The 22,272-nt window shown below is 42.3% G+C and overlaps 1 protein-coding gene across 1 annotated transcript in view; it reads right to left on the bottom strand.

Moving 5' to 3' along the window:
• Positions 1-46: 46 nt before the first annotated feature.
• The window catches only part of RAB3B (RAB3B, member RAS oncogene family), a 51,395-nt gene continuing 29,169 nt past the window's right edge, over positions 47-22,272 (bottom strand). Inside the window, exons 3-5 of the mRNA XM_030953275.1 lie at positions 10,157-10,275; positions 4,938-5,062; positions 47-1,823 (exon numbers count right to left, since the gene is read on the bottom strand). Coding sequence (XP_030809135.1) covers positions 1,636-1,823; positions 4,938-5,062; positions 10,157-10,275 — 432 coding nt within the window. The 3' untranslated portion in view covers positions 47-1,635. The remainder of the gene's footprint in view (positions 1,824-4,937; positions 5,063-10,156; positions 10,276-22,272) is intronic.

The following is a 22,272-nucleotide window of genomic DNA, read 5'->3' as shown; positions in this document are numbered from 1 at the left end:
GCACTGCACAAATCACACTCTCAGCATGAGATCACACACACCCCCAACACGTCACAGTAGAGATTCCCAAAAGCAACAGACAGAGGGATCAAGCCTTTAGCACAATGAGCTCAAACCACTCCAAAAAAGTTGCACTTTTGTCCAGAAATTTGTGCTTTTCTTCTTAGAGCTACTACACTTTGAGACACAGCAGAAGGAAATTACAAAAGCACTCAGTATCATGATCCAACACATGACAGGGCAGTGGGCAGGCACTCCACTCCTGTTCCTGGCATCAGCAAGTCCCCTCAGTCAGAGCAGATCACAGACCAAAGGTAAAAACTTTCCAGAATTTTCCCTCTTAAGACAACCAACTTCTCTCCATATCCACCCAGTTTAAAAATTTTGCCTTCCTTCAAAGCATGATGCCACAAAAGGCTGACAGAATAACAGGATGTCTTTGCCACGTTTCATTTGCAGTTGTGTTTTATTAGTCACTCTTACTTTTCTTAAATTATACTTTGTGCTTGAATCTGAACCCAGAAAATCTAGCCCCCCACACACCCATCTAGAACAAGATTAAAAAAATAAATCAACAACAAAAGGCAGAAAGATAATCTAATAATATTGGCACAAATACCTGCCAACACTCACATTTTGGTTTCTGATATTTTTATCTCTCTGAGACAGTGCTGTTCCATATCTTCTATGTTTTTGCCTCCAACTAAGCACTCAGCAGCCAACTCCCTTTTCTTTCATCCTGCAAGCAGCTGATGAGAGAAGGTCCAGACCTGGAGAGGTAAAACTACAGGATACAGGGGCTGCAGGACAGAGAGATTCTGGGGAGAGGACTGGGGACAGGAATGAGCTGAACACAGCAACACCCCCAGCACTTTGCAAGCTGTGCTGAGAAGTTTGGAGGCAAGGGCAGCCCCTGGAAGGGCTGTTACTCCTTCACTCAGCACCAGCCAAAGCACAGGGAAGGAAATATGGGGATGTTGCAAGGCCTCCTCCTCCTTCCCAGCCTGGCAGCTTTGATTCCTCCCTGTGTTCTTCAGTTGAGAGGCTTGACACAAAATCCAGCCCCCTTCCTCTTCACACTCTGGGGGACCTCACACTGTCAGACAGAAATGCTCTGCTTTCTGCTCCATGCTACAAAAAAACTGAGGTCTATGTCTGAAGGACAGCAACAATTCTCAAAATATCTGGAGATTGATTTGTTTGTTTGTTTTATGTTTTTAAAAAAGCATATTCTTGCTTTATAAGAGATCTTCTCCTTTCTGCTCTTAGACCTGATCCCCTCTAATTGGTTTTTGTGCTTCCTGCTGTTCTTGACAAAAACACTCTTTCTGCAATAGAGGAATTTAGAATTTAAAAATGCAACATTCTCTGTAGAAATAACATTTGCATCACTACACAATTATTATTCTTCAGTGGAACTCACATTCACACGAGGTGCACTTACAATATTTTTTTTCAGATTATTAAATTATTGGATGAGGAAATATATAATATTAACACTCCAGCACAATAAACAAACATACCAGTTTCCTACAACAGACACTTCTGCCTCTGGACTACATGATAATGCACCACCACAAATGAAAAGATAAAATTTAATCAGGGGACAAGGACATTTCTCAGTGTGAAAGGTCACTAGCACGAGCAGTTCTGCTGTGAAGGGGGGGGGTTGTCTGTGAGCCTCATGCTCCTTCCAGAAGTGCCCCTGGAATTGTCTGATTCTATGCTCTCTGACATCTTCTCACAGATTATATCCACCAGACGCTCAAACACCTGCCTCACGTTGATGTTTTCTTTGGCACTGGCCTCAAAATAGTCAAAACCTGGGAGAAAAAGGGAATAAAAATTATCAACAGAGACAGATGGTCATGACAGGTTTTAAAATACCATTTTTTCAGGATTTACCTGAAGAAAACGAGACATCAGACAGTCCTGAAAGTCAGTTGATTCCCACAATCTCAGAACAGTGAGCAGAAATACTTTTAAAAGTTATCAAGCTTCTTTAAGAGTGAAAAAAATACATGAGTCCTTCCCATGACCCTGGTAAGTACATCTGCAGGCAAGGGTAAACCCTGGGTAAGGGAGTCAGTTCTGCCCCTTTCATCAGTGCAGGTCCCCTGGGCTGCAGCTGGTGACCAGCAGGGTGTGGGGACACCAGCAAGGTGTGGGGAACCCCCTGGACTCCTCAGCCCTGCCAAGGGCCAGGCTCCCCCAAGGCCTGCTGCCCTCTGGCAAAAGCAGAGGTCAGAAAGAGAATGAAGATGGGGGTTGCTTTCCTTCTGCTGACCAATTTCTGTCAAAATGCCCCTTGACCCTTTAAACACTGAGCTTTTCTGATCGAAGCAAACCAGACCAGCAAGGCTGGAGTTACACCAAGGAGGGGATGGCACCAGCTCCTCCTGCTGCTTCCTGCTGCCACCAGGGGCTGGGGGAAAAGCAGCCTGTGACAGACAGCCCAGGCCCTGCCTCAGCAGCAGGAGTGCCCTGAACTGTGAAGCTTTTCCTTATCTCCCTCACCCCGGGGGCCTCGAGGGCCAACCACGCTGCTGCTTCTCTTCTGTCAGGTTATTAAATTGCCAGCAGCAAGAGCTGAGGCCCCACGGAGAATTTATTTTGCAATAAGCTCCATTCTGTTGTGCTTCATTCTGGGGATACTCAGCATTGCATCATTTCCCTTTGATTTTGCCACAAACAAAGAGAAAATTGGTCTTGACTGATTAGTGTGCCACTGCTGGCAGGCTGAGTCACCTCGATGTGGGGGATAAGTAGGTGTCCATCCCATCTGGAGCCTTTTTAAGATTCATGGGACAAGGGGTGAAGTGATGGTGATGTTTGCTCTGTTAGCAAACAGGGGGAGCTGCCCTGCATCAGATGAGGCCTCTATCTGCTACACTTGCTGTTTTGATGATGAATAAAAATGTATATAAAAAGCACAGGAAATCAGAGAACTGCACTTAGGTATCTGTTAGTCCAACATTGGCTTAGGTTCTGCTAAACCAATCTCTTTTGGTTCAGTTCACATTCAGGCTAACAACAATTTCTTAATCTGATTAGGGAATTATTTCAATGATGTTAATGTCACTATGCAAATTTCGATAAATATGCTGAGGGATAACCTTTATGTGAATCATTATGATGAATATTAGCACTTTAAGCAGTCAATTGCCAATTAGATTCCTCCCACGTAACTCACAAAATAATTTCATATAATGCTGTACATATTAGCATGGTTACTATAAGGAAAAACTGATCTGATCAAATCAGATCTATTTTCCAGCTCTTTTAAAAAGACTCTTTTGGAAGTTGGGAGGTTACAAAAGAGCAGAGCTGAGACAGCACTTCCCAAAGGCTGTTGGGCTGCCCTGCACTGGGCTGGTTCCTCCAGGGTGAGCTGGACAAGCACCAGGTCAGGGCAGCACTGGGGATTCTTCTGCAAAACAGTTTCCTATTGATGGAATCAGTTGCTATGGTAACCCTGTGTGTGTGTGCGTTTTGAAGTGTCCCACATGTAAAGGATTCAGATTCTAGATGCCAAGTTTGTATTGAAACAAGGACGTGAATTTTGGGAGGAGAAAAAAACATTGGAAGTCCAAATTGGGTTGGGAGTTCAAATAAAACTCTCCATTTGCTGCTACATTGGTCTGGACAAAATTTCAATTACTAGCAGTGTAATTATTCCTGTGAGATGGGTGGACACACATGCATGCACATCCTTTCTGAGAGTCTGTAAGCCAGGAACCAAGTTTATTCACATTCATATTTTCCAAAACAAATTAAATTCTGATGGGTAAAAAAAAGCCCATAACTGATTTTGCAAACTAACCATATCTTTGTTTGCTTTGCAACATGTAAAGATTTACTCTTACAATAATAACAATGGGTTTAATTTGATATTTGCTAGTTATTTGTTTAGGATGGCAGTGCCTCAAGGCTCCAGCCATGAATGGGACCCCTTTGTGTGTACCATATGTAGAATTTACACTTTCAAAGCCACACTTTAAACTACAGCAGTGTATGCAGTGTGTCTTGGAATTCCAGTAAACCCAGTTTAACAGTTTATTATGCACCCTCCAAGTACTGTTTCAAAATTGAACACAGGATTTTATAAATTGAGGATGATGGTGATTCTTTTGGGTCTTTTGGTAAGAATCTCTGCCCTTACAAGCTAAGCATTTATGCCCACTGTAAGGGTCTCCACTGTTACCTGAATGAAATTTTAGCAGGATTTACTTGTTTGAATTCTTTAACAGAAAACAACAGTATAGTTAAATTTTAACACAGAGCCCTGATTTCATATTAAAAATATCTTATAGGCTATAATAGATAATGAAAAGTGATAAATAACTTATGAAGCAGTAGGAGTTTACTTGGCTCTTCATTATAAAATTTTTATTGTAATCCCAGCTTCCTCTCAATGGAACTGTTTTGCTTTTCCCCACATCAATAACATAATGTCATTTTCTTACCTGGATAGAGAAGCCTAGAACATTTTTAAAATATGTTTTACTCAATTCTTCAGTTCTGATGTATAAACTTCTTTCTTCTTCATCGTTTAGTTAAAAAAAAAGTTTCAACAAAATCAATGTTTGCATTGATTTGCAATGAGTACATGGTACTTAGAGACCAGACTCAGGAGACAGAATTATGTTTATGAAAACTTTTTCTCTTTTCATTCTGCTAAGCTAATAAAAGCTTTTTTCTTCAGATAAACTTTCCTTTCACCTCTAGACAGCACCTTTATAAACACAGCAACACTACAAGTATTCTACCAGGCATTCTTGGCCTACTGAGCCAAAAACAGGTGAAAGATGAACCTAGAATACACTACATTTCTTAGTTGTGGGACCATTATTGAAGTATTACTGCTGTACAAACTGAAAGGAGCGGAGTATAAACAAGCAGAAGAAGAAAGGTGGAAAGAAAAGCTTTGCATGTACCCAGCTGATCTGCCAGATGTTTCCCCTTCTCCACGGGAACAATCCTGTCATCCTCCATGTCACATTTGTTTCCAACCAGGATCACTTGTGCATTGTCCCAGGAGTAGGTCTTGATTTGTGTGGCCCTACAGGAGGTCAAAAGAGATTGTTACATTCCATCAGCTGTGCCAAAATACAATCCTGTATTAAATATGAAAACAAGTACCATTAATGACACCATCAACATCCCCAGGCTGTGCTGGTTCAAGGGCAAATGAGCTGGTTTACACACAAAGCAAGGATGCAGCCTGTGTAATTCACAGCACTGCTCTGTTTTACCACTCCTTAACTTTGTGTGACAATAAAGGTTCTTGTTAAGACTTTGCAAGGGTTTTAAAGATCACAAGATCTAGCTAAAAAACTGAATCAAGTGATTTTTGAAGATTAGGGACAAAAAAGGCTTTTTGTAAAGCTTATTCTCCTTTGGGTCTCATCTGTCAGAGGAACAACAATCAATTACAGCTCTTAAGGATATTGTCCCATGAAGAAAGCCATACAGCAGATGCACTCTTCATGCTGGATTTACAACTCCATATATAAGACAGAACAACAATAATTCTCTCATTTTCTGCAGCACATTTTGCTGTAGAGTTTTAGGAGCACCATAAGAACAGCTGGAAGTATCAAGGTGTCTTTGCTTGAATAGGAAAACTTCACGGAGACTGAAATCACATAGAAACAACTGCAAAGGAGAAAGAGAAATTTACCAAATTGGGAAGACACAAGATCAAAGCAAGACTCTGTGAGCTAACAGAACCCAGCAGGACCAAAGGACACCTAAGGCTGGGGAAGAGCAGCTGCAATGCCAGACCAACACTAATTTCAGTGGCACAGGGTGCAGTGCAGGGGAGCTTGGCCAGGAGCGCTCAGGTGAACTTGGAGCCTCTAAAGCTTTTGTGGCTCATGTGCTGAAACTGGAGTGGAGCTCACTGTGGATCCCAGGACTCTGACCTTACATTTGGCCTTTTTAGAGTTTTTCCATGACAAAAGAGAATATTCTTTTTGTGCATCCTGAGGGGCCAGTCCCCTCCCACCATCCTTGGTGTCCCAGAGCCAGCAGCAGAACATTATTAGCTTGGTAGCATTCACTTTCACCCAACTTTTCAGACCCACACAACCTATTTTATCTTCACCAAGTCAGCTCTGTCTTTGAAGGCTCCCTGCTCCCCAAGGCTATGCTAGAAGCCATACATTCCTCTCCTCTCCTCCTCCTCCACTCCCTAACTCACCTTCCCACTCTTTGCCCCACCACCACTCCAGGCAGGACACTGCAGTTTCAGGCAAATCTGCCAATTCCCAGGAGAGCCAGGAGTCCACTCAAATTTTACTTCTGTGTAAGTTTCCTTGAACTGCCTTAACAATAAAGCACTTGATTCCTTCTCTTTTGAATTAGCAGCAGCCTCCACCTCTGATCTACTAATGACAATTTTTAATTAGTCTGAGTTGCTTACCTGCTTTTTTCCATGGAATGCAGCCAGCTACGTTACTCACATACCTGGGAAAAGGGGGCATTTCATTGTGCAACTTGCCTTGAAGAGGCTGCCTGCTTGGAGTGCCCTGGAGAACAGGAACCTCACCCAAACCCAGCCCCAGAGTGCAACATGCAAAAATAAACAGACTATGTGCAATGAAATTTCTTACTCTCCCTAGTGTCCTCCTGGAGAGGATCTCACTCCAATCCCAATTTTAACTCCTCCAGTGTCTCCATATAGGCAAGTCCTGTGAGAGCTAATATGGATCTGTGATGAGTTTTTGTGGGACTCTGGGGTTTCTCAAGGCTCATCAGAGAAGGGGGTGACTGCAGAAATCAGCCAGAAGCCCAAGAAGATGAAATCTCCCCAGTCTCCTTCCATAAGCAATACAGAGAAATAAAGTCACCCCAAGTTCAGCTTCAAACTAAAAGCAGGCTTCTCTTCTGACTCACGGTTCAGCCTCTGGATTCATTTCAGCCCCTGGCATCCTATGGGGACATCCTGCCAAATCTTAACTATTTACACAGAATTACTTAGAAAATGAAAAGGAAGCAAACAGCATGAAGGATCTCCCAGAGAACTGCATCCTTCTCCTTGCTTTGTACAAATTAGTGGAAAACCTCTTACAGAACACCAAGCTTTATTCTTCTAAGGAATAAAAAACAATCAAAAAAGTTATGAAGAACAAATAAAAGAAACCCTGATGTCCATACAAAATAAAAGGCAGAAAAATTCCAGATGCTTTTGGAAAGATAAATGAATAGTAACAAGGCTTGTGTGATGGAGTTGTTTCAACAACCATCAGGGCAGCCTAATATACACACTGGGAGAAACACATTTCTGTGACACAATAAAATGCTGTGCCTTGTTTGTGCTGAATTCCCCAAATTAACAATAAAGCACAAACATTGTGCTTCATTCTTAGAAGAAAAATAATCTCAGGTTCACAGTTCCACGGAGGTATAAACAACTCAGTTTGGATTAAAGATAAATAATGCTGATGATTTGTGAACCCAGATGTCACTTGTATCTAAGTTAAATTTTACCAATTTTTATTTCCCTTCTATGAAATTGTCTAGATTGTCCAAAGCACAGCTTCCATAATATTTTGTATTTACTTTACAGTTTCAAGTACTGACTATATTTTAGTTCTATTGCAGTTTCAAACAAGGTATAAACAACTGATTTATCCACACAGAAAACTATGAACCCAACATCAAATAATAGCTACCAAAGAAGACTACGAAAAAATTCTAGAAACTGAGCTGAAAGCTATGAAAGCTCATTTAACCCTTTCACTCACCCTACAGGAAAGACATATTCAAAGAAAATAATTACTTATTTTCTAATATCAATTAAAACCAATATTTGTGTTTGCCTATTTATATTTTTTTCTTGTAAAATAACCTGACTAAACTCTTGCCACACTGCAGTAAGGAAAATAATTCAGACTTAATATTTTAAGGTTTCTCATACAATGTGTTGTACATTTTCCAGAGAACAAGGAAACAAGTAATCTTCCAGGTATTCCCAAATGCATTTAAATAATGTCTCTTTCTCTGTGGTTTTAAGATCATCATTAATTGGGATGATTGATGTGAATGAAGGAAAGACTCTGCTTTGCATTCATATTCTACTTGGAGAGTTTGTCTAAATACTGATACACAGCCATGATGCTCTCAGGAGAGAAAGTGCCTTTACTTGGTTTAGGAGAGGTCTGAGTGACACAAAGCAAACCAGGACTCTCTTCAGGACATCCCCCATAGGAAGAGTGAGGGCAGTAAAAGGTCTCCCAGGGAAGAAGAAATCATTTGGCAGACTGGGAGGAATATTCTCATTTCCCTTGTGGATAGGTGAGGCCCAATCAGGAGGCTGCTAAAACAGTCATGGTGGCAATGATCCAGAGATGGAGATAAAGGAGCTCAAGTGGTAGACACCTTAATTTTCTATGGAGAGTACAGTTCCTGACTGAAGATCATATCCAGTGGAATAAGGACTATTAATCATAACTGTATCATGCTGAATAGTGGGGGGAAAAAATCCTACTTGCTATGCTAGAAAATGGCCAATAGAGCAGCACCAGCATCAGCCAAAAGCTTTTTTCTCCATTTCTTGTGCCTTTGGAAGTTTAGGAAGCAATTTTGCAGACTGGGGGAGAACCATCCACTGGCTGCAATAGCCACTAGAGGACTCTGCTGGCCCAGAGATGCTGGCTTGGCTGCAGTCTTCATCTCTCCACTGGATAAGCTTCAGGAAGGAAGAAAATGGTCCTTTTTATCCATCCCACTACCTCTTTTGGGATCAGAGCCTTAAAGTTGGTTGGAAAGATTCCTGACATACAGAGGAAAAACACCCTGATGGTTCACCTCTGTCCTTTGGCTGACAAGGTGCTCTTAGCAAAGATTCTCCTGCAGCTCCTGTGGCACAGGAAGACATGAAGTCAGACAGACCAAGCTGACCTTTCCCAGTTCTTATTCTCACACCAGTGCCTTTGGAACAGACCTGAGACTACTTCCAATATAAAGCTTCAGGTTAAACTTCACCTGTGCAAATTTTAAAATAGTAGCAGCTCAGAGATGGAGATTTGGTAAATTTTGCCTGACTTAAGACTGGTAAGTAAAACTCACTAGACCACAACCAACATACAGACAGGTAGATGAACTGTGTGGTCATATGGGTCTTGTTTCATCAGGGAAACAAGCTGGAAATATTTATAGTTTAGTGAACAGCTCACATGCCTGCACTCCTATGGAAAACATCCCTGCGCAGACACTTGCAGAAAAGGCTTCATCTGAGCTTGGTGAGCAAAACTTGATGGATGAAACTGGTTTTGGCAAAACCTTTGGGTTTGTGTTTCTGACAAGAAAAGGATGTATTCCTCAACCACAAGCTGCTCAAGGGCTGTTCAGGATGGGGCTGCAGATCATTGGGTGTTGTGGTACTGGGGATGAGGGGTGAAAGTGGAGACTGCATCTTGCATGTGAGCTCCATGAGAGAACAAAAACTGGGCAGCTTTGGAGGAAAGATAAATCCCCTGAAACAACAAACCAGCTTTTGAGTTACAGCCTGCTTTAGGGGATACAGAATAGGTGTTCAACAGAAAGCCAGATGCTAGGAGCCAGTGCCACAGCCAGGATGTCACATGCTCCAGAGGGTCACTGAGATCACTGCAAATCAATCTGCCTCAGGAGATCACATTAACCACTGCACTGCCCTTCTTTGCACCATGACCAGGCTTATCTGCAGTAATGAGCACCAGGAAAGCAGCAGAAATTATTGCAAGACATTTCAGTGGAGTCACAGGGCACTACTGAGGAGAAACACAGCCTTTCCCCAACTCCTGAGATGTGAACTGAACAACCACTGTTAATTTAATCTCTATTTTTAGCAGCGTAGCCAGAAATCTTATAAACCAAAAAGAAAGCATTAAAGGATTAATTTCTTCGCAATAAATTGAAACTTTTAAAAGTAACAAATACTATAGTATGCAACAATATGTGAATTACAACCTTATCATTAAAATGAAGCTGTAGAACTTTTTCTAAGGCACGTTTGTAAATAAAATTATTTAGGTGAAAAGGAAAGAACATGGAGGTGATGGTGATGGGGGGTGGGATGTCTCATGTTCTCAACAAACAATTGTGGGGAGAGAATTGGCCAAAACCCAAACAAACCCAACATTAACAACAGTATTTCAGTATTTCCTACCAGTCCTGCACAGCATTGAAGGAGTCTTCACTGGTGATATCATACATGAGGACAAAGCCCATGGCCCCTCGGTAGTAGGCTGTAGTGATGGTCCTGTACCTTTCTTGTCCAGCTGTATCCTGCAACAGAAAGGAACATTTAGGCTTTAAGACTTCAGCTCTCAGAAGCAAAAACTGTAATTAGGTCCTATATCTAAAATAAGACAACCACTCTTTGTTATTTTACATTTAAAATTCTCAGTTGCTCCCAACTCAAATGAACTCTACTTACATTTTAGCATTAATTAGTCTTTTGCATCAACCATGATTTGTTAAATGCATTTTGACACATGTACTATTAAAAAAATACCAAAGATGTCAACCCTTTAATTGCTCTTCTCTGCCTCAGCTGCAATGCAATAATAAAATGTTAGCAGAGTTCACTGAAAACTGACACTTCAAAGCAGAGGCAAAATAACCAGTCCAGGACTGTTCCAGGCAGAAAACATTCACATGTTGCAATTCAGTGTCACGGTCAGGGAAATGTCCTTGAGGTAGATGCTGGGGGTGACTCCCTTTCTTGCCTCAGGTTAGACACAAAAATTAAAGATTTGATGCAACCAACATTATTAAAGAAAGTGAAATTAATGTGGAATACCCTAATCACAGAGTCTGAGGTGCACATACTAATATGAGATCTATTAATCCTGTTCTGTTGGATCATCTTAATTCTGTTTACCCACAGAGTTCCTGCAGAATTCCTCCACCTGCAGTTGTCATTTCTGTGTTCAGCTGGGCAGCACAAAGGTGAACTCTGGCATATGCAACAGAAGAATTTTGAAAGACTTGTGACAGCTAGAAAACATGTCAACTACCATCTGTTGGATGCCAGCAGCACTTTTCCTATACATTTTGCAAGCTTATTTTTAAACTGAGGAATATTTCTACACCAGAACTGCAGTCCTACAGCCCAATCCATTCCCTCCAGACCTGCCTTCTGAACCAAGGAGAGAAGTCATGTGCTGATTGTCTCTCTCACTCTGAAGGTGTCTATCTTTTGAATACATTTCATCCTTCTAGGGGCAAATGGCAGCTCTGTGAAACAGCTGCAGGGAGCCAAAAGGCTTTGCCTTCAAATTGTGTGCTCAGTATGAGGTGTCAACTTATAGTTACTGTGATGGGTTAGTTCTAAAATGAACCATCCTTCAGTCCCCCCAAAATCCACACTGAAGAAAGCATTGCTGCCACTGGTTTAAAATGGGAATAAAGTTCTAAAGAAAAAGACCCAAAAGGACTTAACAACTATGTAACTAGTTGGAAGAGTAAAATAAACCCACATAGAGCACTCTTGCAGGAGTAGAGATCAGACACAGCACATCACCACAGCCCCAGGAGACCGTGGGAGGAAAACTCAGCTTTAAAATCATCCTGCCCATCATCCATGCAGCTTTGTTTCTGCTGCATGCAAGAGACAGAGTTGGCCCTTGCAGAACACACAGCAGCCAGTCTGGGGCTGCCTGTTGTTCTGCACCAGAACATCACAGAGCCTCTCTGCAGGACAGCACTTGTAAATAAGCTCCCTACAGCTTGCTTAAAAGGCTCTGCTATTGCACTACTGTGAGACCATCCACGGCTGTAACATACTGTGAATTTCCCAGTGGAGAGGCTGTGCAGCAGGAATCTTGCTCTTTCTCCACCAGATGTCTGGGAAAAGATGTGATTTTTCCCCTTAAACTTGTGCATTTATTTCAAGACAGGGTAGTCCACTGGCTGATCACAATGAACCATTGCACACTGGCCGAGAAATTGTTCTGTTCCCTCTTGGCAACAGGTCAGAGGTGGGAATACCAGAATGAGGTGGGCTCCACCCTGCAGTCTGAGTGACCATTTCTTTTCCTGCCAGTGATAAATCCATCACAGAGCACTCTCATATTCACTGACACTACACCTCCCTTAGTGCTGAACAGCTAAACCAGCAATGACAACTAGATCCTAACTATATTTCTTCAAGCAAGGAAGGTCTCAGCAGTAATAGTATTGTTCTTTTGTTCAGAGAGATGATAGTTTATTTTAGCCTGATTTCCTAAAGACATGAGGGTTATTAAAACGTCAGTCTCCACATAGGCACACTTGATCAAATTTGCCTGAAGGAAAATGTGTTCAAATGTTTTCATATATGTCACAAAAAGTAGTTGGTAAGGTGAAGAGAGACTTTAAGCATACCTTAGCTGTGAAAAAAGCTGAAGTCCAATGATTATCTTTTCCAAATACCAAAGGATTCACAATAGAGAGGCTTTGTTTGTGCCTCATTAGGAGAAGGCCCTAAATGAGTATCAGTAACTTCAGAGATCCTGCAACCAACAAACCAAACAAATCCATAGGAAGTCAGGTTTCTCCACATCTCATGCTCACAGCATTATTGTTTGATACCTGCACTCACAGGTTCATCTGCCTTCCAAACCTCATCTCCTATTTTCTCCTCTGGGTTTAAGCAGTGCCCACTCTGGCTTAGGGCATGAGGCTGTGACTGGGCAGAAAGTGACTCCAAGACACATTGTCAAGTTACATGCAGAATAATTTGGAAAGAAATTAAATTTGACAATGGCTCAGAGCAAGGACTCAGCTCTGGGGACACATCCAGGCTGTCCTGGGAAGCAGCCTCAAGGGACACACAGGGTGACTCCCAAAATCTGTCCTGATACCACCTCAGTGCCTCAGCTCAGCGAGGAATTGGACTGAAAAAGCCAAATTGTTCTACTGCCTGAAAGCTCTGGACTTTAGCAAACCTGATTTGCTGATTTCAGAATTCTGTCTGTGATCCCCCTGTGAGTGGGGATAAGCCCCAATTTATACATTAGTGAGAGATGGGGCTGCAGGAGGTACAGAACCCCAAAGGATAACATGAGTCTGCTTAGTCATAACCTGTCCTATGTGGCAGTGCACTTAAATCATTAGAAAGACAAGTTGCATATTCACTAGGATATACTTGTGTGCCTGCCTTCTCAGATTATCAGAGGAACTGTGTGTGAGGGAAATGCAGCCTGTATCCCATGGTATATAAAGATTGTTCATACCCTTGCCCTGCTAGCCATGTGCTACAATGCAGAGATGTGACTCATCTCCTCCTGAATCACTGACAGTTTCCTCACTCTGTTTTAGTGTACAGGTACAGAGCATGTCATCTCCCCTCACAGCTTTATGGTGGCATTTCTCCAACTGCACCTGAATTGTTGTACTATCACCCTGAAATTACTTTTTTCCTCAGGTTACATTGGCTTCTTAGACAGCAATAAACTGGCTTAATTTTCTTGACTCACACCATGAGAGCTCAAGTGCACAACCCCCCACCCCCACACACAGATGCCTCAGCATAAATAAAATAAAACAAACTGCAAAATCTGAGCTCACTTTCTTCAGCAATTACAACAGTTGTCCTTCTCTCAGTTTAAAACACCACGAGCCTCAGGTAATTAGTCATTTCAGGTTTTTAAGTTGAAGTTGTTTATCTAATGAAGGAAAAAACAACTGACAGAAATTGCTCCCCACCCTGCCAAGTGGTTTCCAAGATTTCCAGGTAGACCACAAACTCATTAGGAGACAAGTACATGAGGCACAGGCAGGGATCAGCAGAAAGGTGATGTAGCACTAATTAACAGTCTAGCCAAATGCCTGGGTGGAATAGCCTGAGCCCCCAGCATCCAGAAAGCTGCTGGGCTGTCCCTGAGGAGGAACCAGAGAGCTTGGCTGTGAGCAGGCACAGGAGGGTCTCTGGGAGGTGTATTTACACCAGGGTGCTACCAGCTCTGCTCTTCTGCAGCTTACATGTGTGCCTGTGCTTTATGCAAACAATTAAAAACACCCACAGGACCATTAGTGGGTAGCTTGAAACAAAAATGTGAAGGTTTTGCTTTAATGAGCAATCAAAATTCAGTATTTATCAGAGAAGAAAAAGACCTAAATGCATTTGCATTGTGTGCAGATGCCCTCCAGTCTCAAGATCCATCACGCAAACATTCACAATAGGAGTACAATCAGCTTTTCTTAAATTTACTTGGCTGTCTCAGCAGAAACGACAAGGTACTAACACAGAAAACATATCTGAGTTTTTAAATAATGACAGATGCTCTTTGCTGCAGGTCTGAAAACCCACAATCCCCGATTCCGAACCATCTTTCTTCTAGTCAAGATTTCCAGCCACAAATTCTTTGTTCCAAATAAAATGTCACTGAAACATCTAATCTGTACTGAATTTAATCCCCTTAGCACCTTGACTTTTCTAGCAGTGTATGTGACAAATAGCCTCTAAGGAAATAAACATTTCAAATTTTTAAAGGATTATTGTGTCATTTCCATGGTTTTTGTTTTTGGTTTTTTTTTTTAAGAATGAGAGTTCATTCAATGCAAGAATTCATGCAAGGATGAGAGGTGCTTATTGTCCAGCTATTGGCAACACCTACAAGCTGCATGTACTTGGCATGATCCTTCCTTAGGCTGCTCAGAGTCAGAACAGAGGCTACATCCTCCCCAATAACCATCACCCCCCACAATCTGGGGCTTCTTCAAACCTGGTGAAGAAAAGACTTCTTCTCCCCTGCTGTTAAATGTCACATTGTAACACTATGGCATTTTGCACCTGGTTTGGGGTTTGGTCGGCCTTGGAGACAGGATAATCCACTTCCCAGCCCCGCTGTTATAGGGGGATGTTACACACACACACAGACACACACATCTCCTTTGCAAAAGTAGACTTTGGAGTGGAAGCCACCAAGAATCAGATAAACAAAAGTCACCTGGGGAAAGGGGAAAAAAAACAACCCACCCACCAAATACCACAGGAGAGAGGGACCTTGGGCAGACTTAATGTGTCATTAATAAGAGAATGTTAACATTAAGCTTAGCATTTCCTGCTGGCAGCTAGAAATAGGAACAAACAGGCAAGCAGGATGAGTCACTGGTTAAGACACGGAAAAGATGTGATGTCATGAAAAACCTGTGAAGATTCAATTGCTGCCAGGAGCAAAATAACACCTGGTTCCTTCAGAACTCAGCTCTCATCAAAATGCTCCAGTTCAATAGATCATATTAGGCTTTTTTTTTTTCCTCTCTTGTTATTGAGTGCTCCCATTGCCCAAGAGCCACTGGAACTTACTCAGACCCATTCAGCTGCCTTGAGAGACATTTCATTTCAGCAACATGCAGGAAAACATTTCTGGTGTGAATAAGACCCAACACAAAACCCCTGCCTTTTTTGATAAAATGCTCTACCCTTGCTAAGTGCTTTTCAAACATTTCCCCATTATGGCTATCTTCACTTCTCTTTAGAAGCAGTAAAACCAGCAGTCTTGTATCATTTCAGTACTTATCAGTTGTAGGAATTTCCCTTTTCCTATCCTATTTTACTCACCCTGTACAGAAAGTTCTACCATCCCGTTCTCTCTAATATTCCCACACTAACTGCTCACAATGGAGAGGAGGAAATTTTTTGGAAAGAGACTTTTAGTGCATGCAGTGTCTTCAAGAGCTCACCAGTCATCAAGGCCTCGGTCATGCCCAACACACAGGCTTTTGAAATTGTTCCCTGTAACTCAGTGGCTGAGTATCTCTTCAGGTGAGGCACTGCACTTACCTTTCAAAGTACTTCTGTAAAATAAGCTTAGGGACAAGCAGGAAAAGCTACCGTAGATTGACCTGATCCACCATTTAAGTATTTCTGGCAGTAGGGAAGTCCCTACTCTTTTAACTCTTCTCAGCAACTCCACACAGAGAATAAAACAAAAAGTGAATCACTGAAAATGCAACAGGGTGCATTTGCTTAACAGAATGTAATTCCCACACTGGAATCAGGCCAAGATACTGTGAGTGACACTACTGCTCAGGACCTGCTATAATGTTAAAAATGTTATTTCCATTTTCCCAGGTGCCTTGAGATTGTAGTGAAGATTAACATCAGCTGCCCTTCCTGGTCTGTCAGAGGGTGAAGAGGACTGGAACAGGACTGGCTTGCCTATGAACCTTATCTGTTCTTCTCATCATTCTGTAGGCTGAGTTGTTCTTTTGAAGTGTTCAAAAGACAGTGGCTGCAAAAGTGAAATCACATAAAGAGATATACACAAAGATTAAGTTCATTAGGCACATTTCTTAAATCTCATAGAGTTTAAGTGTCTTATTTTTCATTCTTAGAATTAACATGAAGATCAGTGTCATATTGTTGATTTTTTCTGATCCAGCTACCTTGACAGAAAAATAAAGAAATGGCAGTGATAAAAATCTGTAGCATCCACACCACCTGCCTACTTCAAATTCCATTTCTTTAGCTCCAAATAAACAGCAAACAAAGTTCAAGAGGCATATGATACATTTGAATGCCCATCCACTGTGGGCAAGTGATAAAACCATCACTGTTATTAAAAAAAAACCAAACCAAAAACATCTAAGAGGCTGAGATCCCAGAATAAGTGGATGCATTATTATTACTATTATGGAATATACTGCCAGTTTTGCTAGATCTTTTTAGTTTTCCCACATACATCCCTTAATTCTGTTAAGAACAGCTGTACAGCACACAGCTGTCTGAGCAGGGTTAGCCACCATAAGCATTATTAATTAGCTGCTGTTGAGAAGCTGCTAAATTAATCACAGCTGGAGCACTTGAGAAGCAGCACTCACTCCCGAGCAGGAGCCAGGCTGGACATCCTCACAAGTCCTGCAGGGCGAGGGATTGATGTGCTGCAGCCCCGGGCCCAGCAGGTGGGTACAGCTCCGTGCTAAGCCAGTGGCACAAAGGGAGAATCGGCTGCCAAAAGAACAAGCGCACAGCCTGTGAGGAGGCAGCGATGCGCCACACAAATCTGCCTGGATCCATCGCCTGGCTCTGATCTCAGAAGGAACAAGGAGCGGTGAAGGGAACGAGCACCACGGTGCTGTGGGGCTGCCTCCTCTCCAGTGCTCGCAGGCGAACGGAGCAAATCCCCACAGCACAGCAGCCCAAGGAGCCCCAGGCACTGCCCAGAGCCCGTTCCTGCTGGATGCAGTGCCATGGAAACCAGCACGGCAGGGGCAGCGTCGGGGCTCTGCGGAGCCGCCCGGCCGCGGGGATGGACATCGCCGCAGTAAGTCGGGGATGGACATGGCAGCAGTACCCACGGATGGACATCCCTGCGGCGGTAGCTGGGGATGGACATGGCGGCAGTACCCAGGGATGGACACCACCTCAGTACCTGGGGATGGACATCCCTGCGGCAGTACCCAGGGATGGACATTGCCACAGCAATCCGGGGATGGACATTCCTGCGGTGGTACCCAGGGACGGACATCCCTGCGGCGGTACCTGGGGATGGACATGGCAGCAGTACCCAGGGATGGACACCGCCTCAGTACCTGGGGATGGACATTGCTGCAGTAATCCGGGGATGGACATTCCTGTGGTGGTACCTGGGCATGGACAGCACGGCGGTACCCGGGGATGGACATCCCTGCAGCGGTACCCACAGATGGACATCACGGCGGTACCCACGGGTGTGCCCGGCCCTAAGCAAGCCCTGCCTTAACTCACTTACAAAGCAATTTGTCACAGACATATTTTATGAAAAATCCTTTTGTTAGGATCTTTTCTCCTGAGAAGCTGAGAAGCTTCAGCTTCTTAGGAGAAAAGAAGACCTCCAGGTTCACCTGTCCCCAGCCATGCACATCTGCTTCAGCTTCTCCATGTTTTGCTGCTTTGGAATGTGATTTGGAGAATTGTTTACCCAGCATGTGAAATTGTTTTTACTTGATGACCAGTGACAGCCACCTGTGTCGAGGCTGTGACCTCCATTCCTTTCCTTTCCTTGCTAGCCTTCTGATGAAATCCTTTCTTCTATTCTTTTAGTACAGTTTTAATATATAATTTTCTTTTAATATAACATATATCATAAAATAATAAATCAGCCTTCTGAAACATGGAGTCAAGATTCTCATCTCTTCCGTCATCTTGGGACTCCTGTGAACACCACCACAGCAATTATTTCGGTGTTTAGGGAAATCAAGGACTTTGTGCTGCAATACCTGTTGCAACCCCAAACTGTAAAAAAAAAAAAATTGGTACTCTGCTAGGAGCACCCCTCCGAGGGCTGGTTCTTCTTATCCAGGGAAGATTTCATCTTATTTAGGAGTGGATTAAGACTAAATCCGAGCCTCATACTTCACAAGAACCCCCCAGAGATATTATGTCAAGAGGGTCAATTCTAAGATAAAGTGCTCAGAAATTCTGGGAAGCTGTCCATGATATTTTTGAGATTAAAATACCAAATTGAATTACAACCATGAGTCAAGAATGTGTGCTTTAATTTGAAGGGCAGCAGCAAGGCAAAAATAAAATAATCAAGCTTAATTTATATTAACAACAACATGCCAATAAAAAGAAAATATAATATTCTTTTAAGGTGTTTAAAATCCTAGCGTGTCATTTTTCATGATTTGGTGGAAATTTAGAGTAGATTAGGCAATTTTTCAATTATTACCTCCCAGAATAGGAAAAAAGACCCACTGCTGTATTCAGGTGAGCATTAAACAAAAACATAAAGAAGGTTCTATCACTCAAGAAGGTAGAATGAAAGCTTAAAGACAACAAAACCCAAGAGCAATGTGAATCACATAAACCAGAAGGTAAATAAAAAAGTGCATATCTTACTTCAGTGGAGTTTGAAATACATTTTCTAAATGCTAGAATTAACAAAAACACAGATTCCTCTCTCTCATGTGTTTTTGTTTGACAGAAATGTGCAATACTTTGAAAAGCAATGTAATAAATAGATTTGATATATTGGCGACACGTTTAAATTCACAATAAATGTAAAAAAAAATCAAATGGAATTTGAAACTCTCCAAGTAAACCCACATCTCTGCTAAGAATATACAGGAAGATTTTCAGCTAAAGAGCAGCTATTTTGGAGTAGTCCTAAGCATCTTAAAATAGAAGCTTAGAATTGAAGTGCTTTGTCAGCCACAACAGTACATGTGTGATGATGCCCAGTAATAGCACAAGACAAAGAAAATAATCTTCTACCATTTACCATGATGCTTTCTATTATAACCACACAGATAAGATGTTAAAAGAGAAATTTTGTTGTGCAGCAGCTGCAGGTGTCTCCCAAGGCAGCCAGGAAGCACCTTGAGGCAGAAGTGCTTACAGCTGATGTGTTTCTAGGTGTGAGGTTCTTTTGAGCACTGATTAAGTTCATCCACCCTTGTGGTGATGCTCCCCTCTCTTTTCCATATGGAAAGAGAGAGGAGCAAACACACATGTGATGTTTTGCTGTTTTTACTGTTTTATTTTTACTGACCAGTTCATCACCACCTAGGGAGGCTAAATTTGGGGCTCTCGCTAAGCCCCAAATTGCCTTTGGCCAGTGGACACATCAAGGGCCTGAGTGGCTCAAACCTTCCTGATGGAAGCACATCTTCATGTTCACCTTCTCAGAGAGACAGAGGAAAATGACTGCAGATTTCCCAGCTGGAGAAAATGGGCGGACATTATAAAAATGCAATATGCTGCTCCATGCCTCCAGGTTCACCTGTCCCCAGCCATGCACACCACTGGGACTTTGGTCAGGCTCCCAAGCACAGCCTGCTGCTTTTCCTTAACAGGACCACTCAGCTCAGCCCAAATTTGGGGATTGATATAAAATAAGTCCCGAAGAATTGTAGGGTCCTGTCTGCATCCAGTGACCTCAGCAAAGAATCCTGTATATGCAGGGGTCCTGATTTCTCTCAAATGAGACTAAATGTCTAGATAAGAGGAACACAAGACGCAGCTTTTTCCATGTGATCTGTTTCTCAAAACACAAACCTCAGCCCAAGGAAAGGAGTCTGTAAAAAAGCTGTTAATGACAACTCCAAACTGTCTTATTTAAAGCTTGTAAAAAGCCTATAAGCAACAGAGACAGCATGAGATCATATTTGTACAGAACACTAAACGTGTACAATGCTTTACAGATCAACAAAAATATGGGGGCATCAGTCTTCATTATATTCTAGCAATTTTATATTAATATAGCTTCATAAAACAGGGAAAATGCACAGCATTACCCCCAGCAAGCAAAGGTCTATCAACCAATCTGTAATTGAAGCAATCATAGTATCAGGCACAATGCAAGCACAAGTTCATGCATTATGCTGCTTCCTAAATCACCCAGGCCTTCTGCCAGCAGAAAATTGAAATCAGACTCTCTGGATCCTTGGCTCAGTTCAGCAAAGGGAGCTGATCTACACTCCATTACCTCGCACTTCTGGAAACACTTCCCAGCTTAGGAGTGAATTAGTAGTGTTACACTGGGAAAAACACACACTGAAATATTTATCAAATGAAAGCAGCCTCCCTAGCAAGCAGTAACCTCTGGGCAGACTGCTCTGCTTTCATGTGCAGCCGAGTGATGTGTCTGGAGAAGGTGCAACAAGTTGATGTTTGGAGCAACACACGTTATTTACTGTGACAGAGATAAAGAAAGAGCTCTTAGGACTTGTATTTTGTCCCACCCCTGCCCAAATCACTTCTCTGGAATGAAAGTGCAAAAGCAAACTTTGGAGCAAAGCATAAATGAGCAGAATTAGATCTGCCAGTGAGCAAAAGACATTTTCACTAAAGGGGACATGACTCCAGCAACAGCATAACTGCTTCAAAACATTATGAAACAACAATTGAATTAACTGCACTTTCTGCCTGCTGCTATTTTGCCTTATTCTGACATCAAAGAATTATCACTCAACACCATTTTGGAGGCTTCAGGGCAGCAGGGGAAGCTTTGGTGTTGGCTGTCTGGAGCTTACCCTGATGCTTTATCCCAAGATTCAGGCAGTGACAGTCTCTGCCTGTTCTGCAGAGAGAGTGATTCCTGCTCCTTCAGGGAGCAGTTGCTGTTTCATTGCTATGCTCATATGACAAACACCACTGTCAGAAGAGCAGGGTTCAGAGAACAAAATGTATCCCCATTTAAAGCACTAATAAAATTAATACAAAGAACTGAAGGGAAAAAACAAGTCTCTCTTCACATGGCACCAGTATCTACTTTCTCCATCTATTTTTCCCAATGGAAGTAATTTCCCTTGACCACAGCTTTTCTTTACATCTTCCAAGTCAGTTGAAAAATTATGAAAGCCACAATAATATTCAAAACTGTTTAGATGTGTTCTTTTGCTAGTACTTCATATGGAGCCTGGAGGGGAATTGGAAGATTTCATCCCTGTCCTACCAGGACTGAGAGCTCACATAACCTCAGCCAGGCCTTTTCAGCAAACTGTGTGGTAACATCAGAGCTCATCTGATGTTACCACACAGTTGCCAGTATCTCCAGCTGAGAGAAGGGAATCCTAAAATCTCTTGCCAACATCTCCAGCTGAGACAAGGGAATCCTAAAATCTAACCCTCAATGAGGAGTCTTTGCAACTTTTAATCAGTTCTTTCTGCCAGTCTTCCTGATGCTTGGTGACTAAAAATTTCCTGGATTCTAGTTGTCCTCATTAAGTAGCACAAAAGTAAATATGCAGCAAAGTTTCATCCATGTTATATACTCTTCCTGGAATCAAACAGTCAGGCAATAAGTATTGGATGATAAAGAATAAACACTCTGTTCTAATCTCATGGTGTCCTTCCACATCACTAATGATACATCAAATCACCCTGCATTCATTAGGGCAGTTACATCAACAGGCAGCAAATGTTATATAAAAATTCCTACATAAGAACAGGCAACATGTTTACCTCCTTTTAATTAGTGAGCAGGAGAGCTGCAGTCTATCTCCTGAAATGAGATGTAAACATAACCAACCTCCACACAGGCCCCCTCTTTCAAAACAGCTTATTGACATGAGCTGCAGGAACCACCTCACATCCACACTGGCTTCAGTGCCACATCCATGCTCTGCTCCTCAGAAAGGAAAGAGGTGGCATTTTAGTGTGGAAAGAAGAAAAACAGCAGATATTTAGAGTGCACCTGGCAAACAGAGAGGTTAATCTCTGTGCCCATGAAAGAAAATGGGAGGGATGAAACTAGAAATAGACTGGGACTTTTCTGGAGGGAATGGGATCTGTCACTTCAGGGAAGGAGACACCTTGTAATATGTCATGGTTGAGGAACAAGGGACAAGCTGAAATGAGCCAAAAGA

This window comes from Camarhynchus parvulus, chromosome 8, assembly GCF_901933205.1.
Source record: "Camarhynchus parvulus chromosome 8, STF_HiC, whole genome shotgun sequence".
Classification (NCBI taxonomy): domain Eukaryota; kingdom Metazoa; phylum Chordata; class Aves; order Passeriformes; family Thraupidae; genus Camarhynchus; species Camarhynchus parvulus.
The sequence above is the reverse complement of the archived record's forward strand: the minus strand, read 5'-3'. Positions and strand labels throughout refer to the sequence as shown.